Source organism: Homalodisca vitripennis, chromosome 1 (genome assembly GCF_021130785.1).
Source record: "Homalodisca vitripennis isolate AUS2020 chromosome 1, UT_GWSS_2.1, whole genome shotgun sequence".
NCBI classification, from domain to species: Eukaryota; Metazoa; Arthropoda; class Insecta; order Hemiptera; family Cicadellidae; genus Homalodisca; species Homalodisca vitripennis.
In genome coordinates this window covers 234,060,562-234,075,516 of record NC_060207.1, presented here as the reverse complement: position 1 = coordinate 234,075,516, position 14,955 = coordinate 234,060,562, and the positions used below count along the sequence as shown (strand labels likewise).

Here is a 14,955-nt window from a genome sequence, read left to right as displayed (position 1 = left end):
GAGGAAACAGTTGTGCCCAGCTCTCCGATCTGCTGTTACTGGATGAAGGATTGTTGAAGAATTCAGCAACATATGCCACGTCACCATCCTCTTAATAGTGTTGTTTGCAAATGCAAGTTTGCTCTTGCGGAATGCTGCAGATGTAATATAACATCATATACTAGCTCAACAGTGGACTATAGAGCTGTTGACACCTTGATTTGATCTGGTTTCTTCGATATCTTGGACTTTGTGGGTTAGCATAATCAGGGGGTCAAATGGAATGCCCAAGAGATGCAGAACCAGGACCTTCTTGTCCAAAATGTATATGGTGATGAACGAACGCAGTGAATACTCCGGACGTGGATACTTGTTTTAATATAAACATTTATTTACTATTTTAATGTAAATAGAATCCAGTAAATGGAATAAGAAATATTTGTTTACATAACAATTACATTTCATTTCCATTTTCCTACTCCCCTCATATATTCCAGTCAATCTTACCCTCTTCTGATAATGACTGAAGATTAAATACTATCATGTACAAAGATTTTAAAGCACATAGAAAAAATGCTTGTTTACAAAGAGTTGATTCCTAACGAAATCGCTCATTTCAGTAAAAGTCTTAAACACGCTCTAACCTTCCATTAAATTAATAGAAACTAATAAAACAAAAACTCTTGTTGAAGCAAATTGTATGAGTTTGCAACAACTCTATTAGCAAACTCTCTGTAGAATGACAGTTGAGGTACTGGAGACAGAATTTGGCGAAAAAAATGTGTTGCCATTAAAGACTTTTAATTATTAAATTATGAGAGGTTATATGTTATTAACGGTAACACAAATTAAAAAAGGTATAAGAACAAAATATTTAGTTATGTTTTTTTATTACATGTAATTTTATGTGGTACCAACCTCTACTGAGATATATGCGAAAAACAGAAAGATGGATCTTTGAGCCCCCTTTTCGACCATCTGTAGAGTTGAGGACTTGTAGTATGGTATAATACCAGATGCCATTAACCACCATGGGATGGCCCATGGTTACTAAGCACATAGCGGGTATGCTTCTATCAGCTACTACCAGCCAGCACGCAGCTGTTCGTCAGGTAGTTGGGCAAAAGTGAAGTTTAGAGTTTCGGGGCGTTGGATGGTGATGGGAAAATGGTATGGGATGGGGGAAGGACCGTAACGATGGCCCGGCGAAATACCTCCGTACTGTATTTGCTCCTCCGCATATCATGTCAACACACAAAAAGATTTACCACGTGCTTTCCATTAAAGTGACCTACTAATAGGAGTTAGTTTTTATCTATGATAACACTTTGCGAAACATTGCGGGTTAATATTGTTTCTATCATAAATCCAAATATGTAAGTTAGTAAAATGAATGACAGCAGTTCACCATGGTAGGTGAGAGAAGTGTGGTGTTGTATGTCTCGTGATGTAGACAGGCGTGTGATGAATGTGACTGGCGAAACAATCAAGCAGATGCCAAATCATCTATCAATTGTGTATTGCATCACAACCAAGTGTAAAAGTATATTAAGTGCCGTGCCGAGCGATTTCGTTGTGACTGTCTTGTTACTTTGTGAATGCACTTAGATTTTACTTGCAATGTTTAAAAAGTAAGCAGAGAAAACTGTTTCAGTCGTTGTTTTTAAATGATAAAAGTGTACATTTCGAGAATAAACAGCAAACAGTTTAAAACCATGTTATAAAGTTGTGTGATGCTTGTTTTATAGTAATAAATCACGCTTTACTTTATAGTTTAAAATTGTCTTCATTATATTACAATGTTTTACACTAATATAAATTAGAAGGTAGGGTGTTGGTGGCAGCGTTACATAATTGAATGTCAATAAGTTCACTATCCTTCATCTCGCACTATAAGTACAAGTCCTCAGTTGCGTGGGAGTGAGTGTGAGGCTCGACGGTGAGGGCTAGATTGTATGTCAACAGGTGAAGACTCTATCCGGAGTTCTGCTGGATGGAGATATTATTTTCTCTGATCACGCCACCCACGTTATTCAGCGTGCGTTCGGGAGATAAGAATTTGCAGATTTAAAGGTTTAATACTACAGTCCACCAGGCTGTAGTTGATCAGTATTTTAATATCCCGGCATATGGAAGGAACATATCGACGAAGCATTAATTAAAAATCCAATGGATTCAATATACCACCGTTCGTTTTGTGTTGAGGTAGTCTCGCTAAATGTGTTGTGGTGTGCTAAAATCTGATATGTGTGTAAATACGGAATCTCCACATATCAGTTATTTTTTATTTTTGTACTAGCTTTAAAGCTTTTAAACCAAAAGCCAAAATTAACGTTTAACAATCATCTGTGCGTCTTGTCTGTTGTTTGATCGTCTGTAATGTTTGGGGAACGTAACTCAAGGAAAAAAGCCAAATTGTCCAACTTGGTCTGAGTGATATGGTGTGAGTGAGAGGTTAGGTTCAATTTAGTTATTGTTGTAGTTATATTATTTGGTTATCATATCCCATTTAACGTTATTGTATAATTTAAAATGGCACGGTTGGTCACTAATTCCTTACAACTGTGTGTTTCTCAACTGAAAATATCCTCCAAATTTCTTGATTCTGGCAAGTCTCCTTGTGTACAATGTATAAGGTGTTACAGACCAAGGAAACCTTTTTGGTTACCCATGGCAAAATCTAAAATGTTTAGAATTACCAAAAAGCCATCTATTCCAACTGAGGAACGGATTGAACTTGAACGCCTCTACAATGTTTGGAGAACTAATGTGAAATCAATACAGTAAGTTATAACCCTAGGTGTACTACAGTAATTCACTTAGGTAGATATCTATCTATAAGCTATGTACTGATATCCAAAACAACATGTCCCCCCTTAGCCTATATTAAGTTCTACTTCACTTATGCTAGTTCTATGGTTTAGGCTTGTTCTATTGGACAGTCCTTGAAGTCTTTCCGGGGTCATTGCCAAACAAATTTGAAAAACTGTGCTCAACACTAATAATATAAACAGGTAAAATCTACCAGAATTTAAAGCAAAGAGTAAATTTATACAGTAGTTCAGTCAATTATATTATTATTGGAGATGTAGTTTTGGAAATCTTGTGGATTCCAGTCTTTCGGTAGATCCTAGCTATTCTTTAAGTATTAATTAGGGTAGGGTACGATAAGCGGACCCGGTTTTTTTTATATTGAAGAATGTAATCATTGATACCTAATATTCGCATCTCAAATCCTAGACTATCAATCGATATAAAAGTATCTAAATAGTCCTCAATAACAATCGAATATGTTTTAAATTAAAATATGGATTTAATATTTACCTACAGTGATGAAACAAATTATTATAAGAAAAATTAGGAAAACTGAAGACGACCATATTTGCTCCTCTCACAGTTACAGTTGTTTTCTTTGTTTAAAGGTTATTTTTGACGATGGAAGGATTGTGAAGGAAACAGGATTTTTCCGGACATTTGCCATCGGTACAGAATTCAACAACATTCTCGAAAGCATCCAAAATAGATGTATAAAAAGTTTCTGAAACAGATAAGAAAAAGAAAATCTCCAAACTGGAAAAAATTAGGCCTAAAAAATGTGATTTGCCTAAGGATGGCAACGTGGAATACGGATGCAAATAATAAAAATGTAATCAACCTCTCTTCAAAAATCCTGAATGAAGCGGAAATATCAGTCTTATCCAAGGGTTTAAACTTTTCTGTGGCACAAAAATCGGTAAAGGCACTGGATTTCGTAACTGGAATCGAGTCGGCTGTTTCACAGTTACCTGAGGAACAGGGTGACCGGTTTCGTTGTGAGGCCAGTCTTTTACTCAGAAAAAATTCCTCCCACAAAACCCAATTTTGACAATAGAGGAGAAAAAGGCCAGGTCGATCCTTGGGAAAGACGACACGGTCAAAATCTTACCTGCCGACAAAGGCAACGCTACTGTGGTACTTGACTCAGTAGCGTATAAAGAAAAGATTGCGGAAACTTTAAATACTGGCAAATATACAGTTTTAAATAAAGACCCGACTGATTCATTTGAACGCAAAGTAGCAAACACCTTAAAGAAAACATAAAGAATTTTTTTCAGATAAATTTAGATTCTAAAATAACTCCTCACTACTCAAAAATCCCCCATATGTATGGCCTTCCCAAAATTCCACAAACCTACCATCCCTCTTCGGCCCATCATTAGTTCTCGTGATTCACCTTGCAGGGAATTGTCTAAAGTCCTCTTGGACATCTTAACGCCATTGGTAGGAAAAACTGACTCTTTCATCAAAAATTCCAGGGATTTCGTAGAGAAGTCAAAATCCCTAAAGTTGACTGAAACTGACAAACTGGTAAGTTTTGATGTCGAAAGTCTATTTACAAATGTACCAGTTCCAGAAACTCTCGGAATTATTAAAATCACGTCTCAAAGAAGACCAAACATTAAAGGATAGAACTAAACTTCCCGTGCCAGTAATTATGGAACTGTTAGAACTATGCACTCAATGCAATTATTTTGAGTTAGAGGGTAAAATTTACCGTCAAGATGATGAGGGATGGCAATGGGTTCTCCACTGTCTCCTATTTTCGCCAATATCTTTATGGAGGAATTCGAGCGAAAAGCTTTGGCTTCAGCTCAGTTCAAACCGAAGATTTGGTGGAGGTATGTGGATGATACCTTTGTTATTTTTTCTCATGGAGACATTGAATTAAATAATTTTTTGAATCACATTAATAGTATTTCTCCTTCCATCCGCCTCACAATGGAAGTGGAAGTCCAAAACAAGCTTCCCTTTTTGGATGTGTGTGTATTAAGCGATAGGGATGTCCTTAAAGACAACTGTTTTTCGAAAGATAACACACACAGGAAAATATTTAAATTATCAATCCAACCATCAAAAATCTGTCAAAGAAGGAGTAGCCTACTCGTTGTTTGATAGAGCAAAGAGCTTGTGCTCAGATAAAGATGGACTAAAAGAAGAATTTAAAGAAAATTGAATCGGATCTCAGAAGCAATGGATACCCTCAATTAGTAATTAATAAGTGCAAAACGAACCAGAAGAATCATTCCTGAGTCAGAAAAACAGATTTTTGAAAAATTTGCGTTTATGTCAATCCCTTATGTGCCGGGATTATCGGAGAAAATTAGAAGAGTAGGTAGAAAGTACAACATTAGAACCGCGTTTAAAACACACAACACTCTTAAACAAAGTCTCGTAAAAACAAAAACCAAAAAATGGCACACAGGATTCCAAAAACTGTGTTTACAGTATAAAATGTAGCTGCAATAGGGAATACATAGGCGAGACAAAAAGACCACTAAACGTAAGGATAAAAGAACACAAAGAAAACACGAGAAAGGGTTTCACAGAAAAGTCAAAAATTGCACACCATTGTTGGTCCGAAGACCATCATATGAATTGGGATGAAGCTCACATAATACATCGGGAACCACATTTCTTCAAAAGGAAATTAATTGAGGCAACATACATTAAATTGGCAGACCAACCAATCAGTCAACCATCAGTCGAGATTAGGGCCGCTTTGGTTGCCAATTCTAAAAAAATGAACTAAAGAGAAAACCAAAAGTATCAACGGATCGGATATTTGTAATAAACCAATGCGGAGTCACAATATGGTTTTAAGAAGTTCATCTCGCATGAACCAATAATAACGAAAGGGCCCATTCCTGTTCCCCTTCCCTTGTATGTCCGCCATCTTGTTTTAGCCAGCCGTCACGATTGCCATTGGCTAGTCCCTCTGGTCAGTCGTAGGTGGTCAGTAGACGAGTGAAGACGCATTGTGACCTGTATTCCGTAGTTTACTTTTAATGATTAGTGTTTTGTATAGTTTTGTATTAAGTGCATGTCTTTAAGTGTTAGTGAAGTTGACAACAACATGTAGGTTGTGATTCCTGACTTAGGCGTGCCACAACGCTTTAGTAAGATTTTGTTTATTTTAACTTAGTTTTGTAATTATGTATTTAGGTTAGTTCTTTACCTGAAGAAGAGATCAGATTGCAGATCTCGAAACGTAGTGTTACTGTTTTCTTGTTTCACTGAACGATGGCAAATGTCCGGAAAAATACAGTTGTTTTCTTTCCCACAAATTTCACATAATGGATATTTCGGTACGAGTCCAACACGTTGAAGCCACGTAAAACATATCTTATCATCTTTCAAAGCAATGTCGTGTAGTTTTCTAAAATTGACTGCCATTTTTAATAATCAAATGTTACTTATATGTAAAATTGAAATATTACCTTACGTGTATTATTTGAAAGTGTTTACAGCTGTTGATATAGATTATTTAAGTTATTTGTTGAAAATAAAGAATCAGTATCGATTGATTATATCAGTGGTTATGATTAAGTAATATTGTTTGCCAATTTCGATATAAAAACCCGGGTCCGCTTATCATACCCTACCCATTAATTAATACAGCTTTTGTTTAATTCCATTTCTTTAGCATCTTCATTTGCCAAAGATTTGGAAAATATTTACTTTAGCCAATTCACACTATTTGTCCAAATTGTAACTTAAAATAAAAAAAGGTACTTTGGGATTATACCGACCACACCAGTATGAAGAACACAAAAATATAAATTTATAGAAACAAACATGATAGAACGAAAAAACAACTGTTTAATTACAAAATTACAAGCATTTCCAGGTATTGTGATCGGTAATGTTGTCACTGTTATCTTATCTTTCTCGAGAATCCCGATTAGGGCAGGGCGCGGCATCACATGATTTGCACGGTACATAATTGACTTTCCATTGCAATTCAATTTATATTTCTGATCAGCCCCTCTAGAATTTGTATTTTACTGATAGGTACTATCTCGAGGGATGTTTTTCTTTTGTCGACATCAGTGCGGGGCAGCACCACAGGTGCTGCCGAAGCCCGCGCTGATGGCCGGAGGCACTCGCATTTTGAGTAGCGGAGTGTGATCAAGAATAAAAACAAGTTCTGAGTTTTTTTTCAATAAAGAGTTTAGTTTTAGTTCATTTGGTAATGTTTGTTTTTGTTGAATTTTTGTGTTTGGAGAAATGTAGAGGTAAAACACGGAAGTACAACAAAGCGACGCACCAGCTGAACGGGCGGCGAGACTCTGCAATCACGTTATCTACTAGACCGCTCGACTTTGACCTCTGTCTGAGGATGGGGAGGGGTTTGCGATAAGACAATTCCTGTTTTATATTGACGAAATATTGTTCTACGCTAATCTAGTAATCAGTAGAAGCAAAATGTCAAATAACGATTCATGTCTGGGTGTGGTCGGTATAATCGCAAAGTACCAAAAAAAAAAAAAAAATCTATAAGAGATTAGTGCAATAGATATTAAATCGAAGTAAGCCTGTATAATAACTGAAATTTTGTTCGGAAATGTCCCTGACCATCAGTGTGGGTTTCCACCCCACACTTCTGGCAAATAAAGAAAAATTTCATTTAAAAAATAAAGAAATAAAACTTATTGAAACTTACAGAATATTAAATAAAGAATTCTCTTTGAAAGTTATGAAGCCATCTAGCATCTAAAAACCAAAACATCAGTAAATCCTTAGCTAGAGGACAATGTCCACCACATTTTATACACAAGGAAAACGCGTTTAAAACTCCATGTTGGACTAAAAACTACACAATTTCCGAATTTTTCATTTTAACGTAATCAAATAACTTCAGGAAACACCCACTGCACACATTATTCACAGGTAAAACGTCTTGACTATTTCTAGAAGGTACAAGAAAATGTGAGTACAGAATGTTTAATGGCCCCGACAAAACACAAAGAACGACTTCTTCTCTATTTTGAATTGTACTATGCAGCAAAATCTGATTGAAACAGGTAAAATTAATTTAATAATAAGATGTGCGTTAGTAGAAAATGTTGCAATAATGCTGAGAAAGAGGAACAAGATCGAGAGCACAGAAGAGAAAGCGTCAACATAGAGGTAGAACCTGTTTCAAAAATGCTCTGACCTCTAAAATTCCTTGCACTTTTTTTGCTTGAATTTTGATATCCCGATTATCCCCTCCACCATTGCCTATCTATCTTTAGCTTATTTTCTCCCCCACCCAGAAATACTGACTCCCTTCAGTCCCTAGATTGATGGTCTGACTTATTTGAAATACATTCTTATATTCCAAACATATTATCAGTTAGTGTGTAATTATGGATCATGACCGCATAAAAATTCTTTCTGGAAATAAAAACATACTGTTTTAAGAAAGTAATAAAAGTGGTTTGAGATCATTAACTAACATGACTAAAGTAAATTAGAACCAAAATTCAAATATAGCCGTCTTTGAAAAGCTGTTGTAGCCTGCAAGGCCAAGCTTTTAAGTATAGGATACTTGCTAATCAAGCTAAGATTAGATTCTGGTAATAAAACTACACAGCTTCAACAACAAATCCACAGACATAAGTAAAGGTTTAGACATGACGCTGCAATATGATATCCAGGAAGACATTCAACCTCATTGTCATCGCACCACACCCCCCCTTCCCACCCCCTCTATAAACAAATCAATGACACTGTCACATAGAGAGTAACTAAGTAGGCCTCATTATGAGGGTATACTATTCTTTGTATTCTGTTTATTATAGCTTGTATATTTATTTTAGAATACATCTGTTTTGATTCTGTTTGACCTAAACATTAAATTTACCAACACCAAGCTGCAATATCAATTTTTTTATTGATTCTAAGGTCAATTTAAAAGACATGTGCTTTATTGTTTTCATTAAAATATATTTTTCACTGCTTTTTATCATTTAAATGTAGAAAGATTGGTCATCCATAACGTGATAAAAATTCCAATCCGAAAACAAAAAATTACTTTTTCAATGTTTACACTTTTAAAATTTACAACTCTCAATACATTAATTAACCGTTTGATTATATTAATTTGTGTTTAGCAAATGGTTAAGGAGACATTATACTACATTCCATTAAATTAATTTGTTTTTTTAGTGCATCAGAAAATGATTGAATTGAATAACAATAATAATGTACATTACGTAGGCCTATAACTAACATCGTTTTTTTTTTTTTTTAAATATATGTTTCCAAACACAAGAGCAGCTCATCGATTTACTGAGTATCTAAATTTTAATGATATTGTCTTGTTCTAACTTATTTAGTCCATTAATATTAAGTGTTAAACTTTTCACTGCAGAATTTTGTTCTATGTGAATCCTGAAAGATTTAATTTTATTTAGAATTTTCATAGGAAACAGTTTTAAAGTAAAATAATGTTTTTCAGACATCATTTCAAGGAACAATTAATGGCTCAGACAACAGGTCCTGAGGTTATAGAAGAGAGGCGACAGAGAGCCTTAGAACAACAAGCGAACTGTGTAAGAGAGAACGATCTCTGGAATGCTGAAGTAGCCAAACTCAGAGAAGAGAGACTGGCAAGAGACGCTGCCCTACGTGAGAAGGAGATCCAAGCTGCATTAGCTCAGCATGAGAGGAAACAAAAGGCCTTGATGGAACTGATCGATGATAATGTCCGAAAAGAAAAGGTAATAGAACTGAAAAAACAAATGAGCTTTATAGACTGTCCCATTTGCGTGCAAAAAATTAGATTTTAATTGCAGAAGATTTTAATATAAATCTTACCATAAAGTGCACTCTGCTAAACTGTTTGAATTGATTTAATGTTTAAGGGTTACTTAATAATTATGAAAATAATCAATATTACCTATTACTTGATCTCCACAATGGTTCCCTAAATCTTCCGAGTGGTAGGGGTAGAAAGTGCTTGATTTTGGTAAAATTTAAGCACTTTTAAAAGTTCATAAAACATATTAAAATTTGTTAGGCCTATCTTAACATAAGCATATGCTTACTTCAATAATTGGCAAAATGATAAAGAATAAAAAGTGCTATTGTTTAGTTCTGTAAAGTTTTTAAAATATTTACATAAATCAAAAAAAGGACTTAACATTGAAAAATAATTTTATTTGTTATACCAACCAATGTTAATGTGTTTTTAAGAAAATTTCTTATAAAAATGTCGGCATGGGCTCCTAAAATCAATTTTTTAACTGACCAAATGACCAAAAATAAACTTGCCTTCCTAAACCGAAGATCCTGATCTGTCCCTAAATGTTAAATATAGCCTGATAAAATTTCTTTTCAACATTTTGTAATACAGTGTGAATGAAAATAATATTCAGTTATTTTATTGATGTATTATTAAATTTCAGGAAGCTGCAAAGACTTACATAACGCCTGAAAATATTGATGAGGCTATTGAAAATGCATTGTCAAGTATAGTGGACCACAATTTTTGCATTGACAGAGAAGGCAATATCTTCAAGGGGCGGTATGGCAAACCCCCCACCTCACCAACAGACAAGAAACCAACCATGTCGCATGCTTCACCCGAGAGACAAAATACTCAGGCAGTAGAAGCTAGTAGTTAGATTACTGTATTATGTAGTTTATCAAAACAATATGTCAATAAACAAGTGCTGAAGAATTGTAGAAAAAGGTGTCTCTCCTTATCCTGCGTAAGAAATAATGTGTTTGCAATAAGCATTATAGTGTCAGTTGATCAAATTGATAACAGTCAGGCTTACCTTACATAAAATGTAAATTATTATGATGTAATAAGAATTTTATAAATACCTATGATTCGCATCTTACAAGAAATAATCTGCAAAGTATACAATTTACTTGTAAAGCTATACATTGTTATATTGAAACAATATTTTTCTAGTTGGCTACTTTTAAAAAAGGTATAATATTATAAATATTTTTGTGTAGGGAATAACATGCAGATTTAAGAAAAAATGCTTTAGCCATAGTGTAATTTTGTCCTTTAGTACAAGCTTTTACTTTTAAATTTTATTTTTTAACTTTTTTAATTAAAAAAAACAATTTGGTAAAAATTTCAATAAAAATAAGTACTAGAATTGTTTTTTAGTGAAAGCCTGTATTTTGCTACTAAAATCAAAAGGTTTGAAGTGCACTGTGGTTGTTTTAGGAGTAAAGCTGCAAATGTGTTAGTGGTAGGATTATTTAAAATAATTATCTAAATATTTCATTACAATAAAAGAAAATGTTTAACAAACAAGCTATTGGTACACATAATGTAGCGACAAGAAGCACAACAAACTCTGCATCATTTTGACATAGACACCCAGACTATAAGATGTAGTGCAATCTAGTTGAGGTGTTTTTTCGTCGCCAACTATTTCTGGATCTCTTCAAACAAACATGACTCCAGATTTCAGGAGTTAAGTCTGTGACAGCATCAGATTTCAGATGTAATACATTAGGTAATACATTATCCTTTAGTTTTTGTACAGATACCAAATGCTTTGACATAATGATATGGAATGAACAACTAAAACCTTTGGCGTCAGTCTGGATAACTAAGAAAACATTTTCAGCTGCAGATGTATACAGATAATTCAAGGATACAAAGGTTTGTAGGAAGATTTCGGACAAAGGTACTATGCACAGTGAGTTGCAGTTGGTATGGCCCTGAATTCTCTATTATGAAATAAGTATTGCTCCAAAGATTTTCATACAAGTGTTTTGTTTGCATTCAATATTTTGCTCTCAATTGTGTTAGTGTAATTTTGCTGTGAAAAATATATCATGTATGAAATTTGGTAATTCCTCATTATTTTTCATGTGATATAATGTTAAAAAAATTCAAAACAATCACACAAATTAGGCTTAAATGAGAATAATGATTTATTCCATGATAACTAAACAATTTAAATAACAATACAAAACCTCGGAATTACACTGCCACGATTTCCAGTTATGTGGCAGCGCAACTAAAAATATAATATATAAATAAACAGAGTCCAGTCCATCACTTTAACTGCCATCTTCTGTGTAGCTTTAACTAAATAAAATACACTTTTAAACATATAAGTTATTAAAACAAAGAACAAAAAAGTTTCCTTTTAAATAATGGAAAATTTTTCTATATACATACATAAACATATCCCTGTACATAAATATATACAAATCTATATATAAAACGTAATTATTTTGCTATTTTCAAACCAAAAATAATTTGTTTTTTTATTAATGTTGTTTTACATTATTATAGGTTTAAGCTATATACAAAAGAAAAATTACAAACAAAAAGTTACTAAATCAATATACTGTTTAAGAAATTAGTATCCTCTAACGAGAACAACCACAATTTAACAGATTTATCAAAACTATTAAATGAGTTAACATAATTTTATTTCAAGCGGTAATTTGTTAAAGTACTTTGGACCAAGATAATTAAAGGATTGCCTAAATGAAGGATCTGTTGACTTTAGGTACTCGAAAGATGTTCTGAAAATTACGTCTAGCACTATAAACTAATTCAAAAGTTCCAGTATTACCACTTCTGCTATAAAATAATCTTAGTACCTTATCTAACTTTTTATTTGAATACTTTTGCTACATAACATTTTTGTAACTTTTCTAAGTTTTAAAATAATTGTAATAAAATATATATTCAATTTATTGCTGGAAAACCAAAAAAAGAATTATTACAATCTGCTGGGTAGTTATTGTGCCGTACTTTTTCCCATACTTTTTTGCAAACTGACAAAATATACAGGTGGCACTTTATGCCTATTACTTCAGGGCTTGGCACTCAAAAAGGGTTAAACATCATTTTACTTCTTAAGTAACAATATTATATTTGACTCACTTCTACTGAAATAGTTTCATTTTGAATGTCATATAAATAGTGTGAATAATGATTTTCATATTTTTTTTAACAAAAATCATGTGATTACACATTTGTAATCAGCATCTTTTGAGATTGAATGTGTGGTAAAATGTTACTTTCATATTAAATTCCATATTTCTAACACTGATCAACTTTATATGGAATTCCTTATGAACAGTTGGTGTCTGATTATTACGTAAAACACTTTATATCAATTATTTATACATTTTACTTACTGATATTGATCCCATAATAGCACCATATCTAGGTGCAGTTAAGGGAGTTGCAAAATTTGTCAAGTTTGAACAAACTAGATTCACCATGTTTTATTGAACTAATTTTTTTGTTTGTTGGAATCGATTCATATTTTTATTAATGGCCTATTTGTTTACTTTATAAATTCTATGGGACCTGAAGTACATAAATTATGTGGAACATAAGTGCTCTGTCCTCATAGAGAGCATATTAACACTCAGTTCCATAAATCTTGAGAGATGAAAACCACTTCAATCTGATAAGTTAGTCTATAGCAAATTTTGATCACTTTAAGACCTTAATAACTTTCACGATGACCTGTACACCATCGGGTACACACAAACTTTCAAAACTGCCGTTGTGTACTCAATTGGATACACATTGTGCTATCGTAAAGCACGTTGTGCGCCTGATGGGGTATATGTTGTGTTATTCATTGCCGTCTTGGTGCTGGAAAATCATATTGAAATAATTGTTTTTTACTAAATTAAGCCTATATACTTTTCTTGTTGTACTTAATAAAAAATGGGTTTTTTGCCATTATTAATGAAAAATTTGCCTGAAAATAAAAAAAGTCCGGAAATAAGCCATTGTGAACATGTTAAGGTGCTATCCACCACGGGAATAGAATATGTCCAATCTTCTCACAGGAAATTTTTGGGCAATCGAGAAATTAAAAAAAAAACTTACATAATACTAAAATTATTATACTAAATACGAAAATAAGTTTAAAATTCGTAAGACAAAATTACACCAAATAATATAGCGCTATGTGCGCCAAACTAAGAAACGGGTGACCTGCAGACGAGTCCCAACCGCCGTCATTTATGTGCGTTGTGTTGGGTTAACCCGACTTTACCAACCACTGCACTTGAAACCACAGACTAGTTTAGACCGTTAGTTTTTGTTGGAACTGAATGTTGTCAAGTAAATTTCGTTACTCATCAAATATGATTTAAAATATCAACAATACACTGCTTTCAGGTAGTAAAGTTGTATGAAAATTGTGTATTACAAAACATGTATGAAAACTTGTATATTAACGAGTTAAAGTTTGTTCTAATTTACTTTCTTTGTATTTATTTTCAAATTCAAATAGGTTTTACAACATTCCGTGAACACTGAATAATTTTGTTGTATAATATAATAAAGCTTACAGGGGTGTTCAAATGTAATTAATAGCTATCTTCTCTTTGTTGGATGCATTTGATTTCTATAAACCTTCAGTGACTAAAATTATCATTATCTCGTGAAATCAATTACAAGACCTAAGAATATACCTATACCTATTGTACAATAGATACTAATAAGAGTGTCAAAAATAAAACTGGGAAAGGGGAGATACAGTGATGTGATATAGTATTTCACAATTTGAATTTCTTTGTGTAGAAGTAAAATAATATTCATGTGGATATCTTTTATTTATTATTTTATGTTTTCATTGTATCAAAAGAAATATTTTAGAATGCATGGGGACCATTCTCAAAACTATTTATTTATTGTAATAAACGGTTTTCTAAATTTTAAGAATAATAAAACTTATAACATTTTTAAAGTGACTACTTCTTTTTGCGGGCTATGAATTAAAAATAAATAGATTTGGTCTTTTCTAGCTAACAAAGCTGTAGTGTATAATTTAATCTTGGTCGAAAATTACCGACGCGCTTTTGGCGCTACTGTTGGCTGAATTAAATCGCCCGCTCTGCACTGAGGGCAAACTTATTCGCGTTTTTACTACGTTAATAAATTTTATTTTAATAAAACTATTATTTATTGTACATCGTTACAAAGATGATTAAATCATCTATAACAATCATGTTATAAAACTATTATTATCAACCTTAATATGGTAAAATTAAACAATCAAACAAAAATAAATTACTTTGTAATTTTCTAAAATACTAATCTTATTTCAGTGCAAATTTTGTAAATAAATTATTTTTTATAAATATAAAGATTAAGATAACACTAAAGACTTTCGGAATTAGTCTTTGTCTAGACACAGTGCTGCTTGATGT

General features: G+C 33.0%; 1 protein-coding gene across 1 annotated transcript; it reads left to right on the top strand.

Moving 5' to 3' along the window:
• The first annotated feature begins 2,372 nt into the window (after positions 1-2,372).
• Positions 2,373-10,479, top strand: LOC124353152 (probable 28S ribosomal protein S26, mitochondrial). The gene is made up of 3 exons (XM_046803017.1): positions 2,373-2,762; positions 9,245-9,506; positions 10,194-10,479. Exons 1-3 carry the CDS (start codon positions 2,512-2,514, stop codon positions 10,410-10,412), a joined length of 732 nt encoding a protein of 243 aa, XP_046658973.1. The 5' UTR covers positions 2,373-2,511; the 3' UTR covers positions 10,413-10,479.
• Positions 10,480-14,955: the final 4,476 nt, after the last annotated feature.

Bases quoted from the DNA above. Each gene is read 5' to 3' on its own strand.
- LOC124353152 (XM_046803017.1), top strand. From the start codon at position 2,512: ATGGCACGGTTGGTCACTAATTCCTTACAACTGTGTGTTTCTCAACTG. The intron at 2,763-9,244 runs GTAAGTTATAAC...AATGTTTTTCAG, and splicing joins ACTAATGTGAAATCAATACA to ACATCATTTCAAGGAACAAT. The intron at 9,507-10,193 runs GTAATAGAACTG...ATTAAATTTCAG, and splicing joins ATAATGTCCGAAAAGAAAAG to GAAGCTGCAAAGACTTACAT.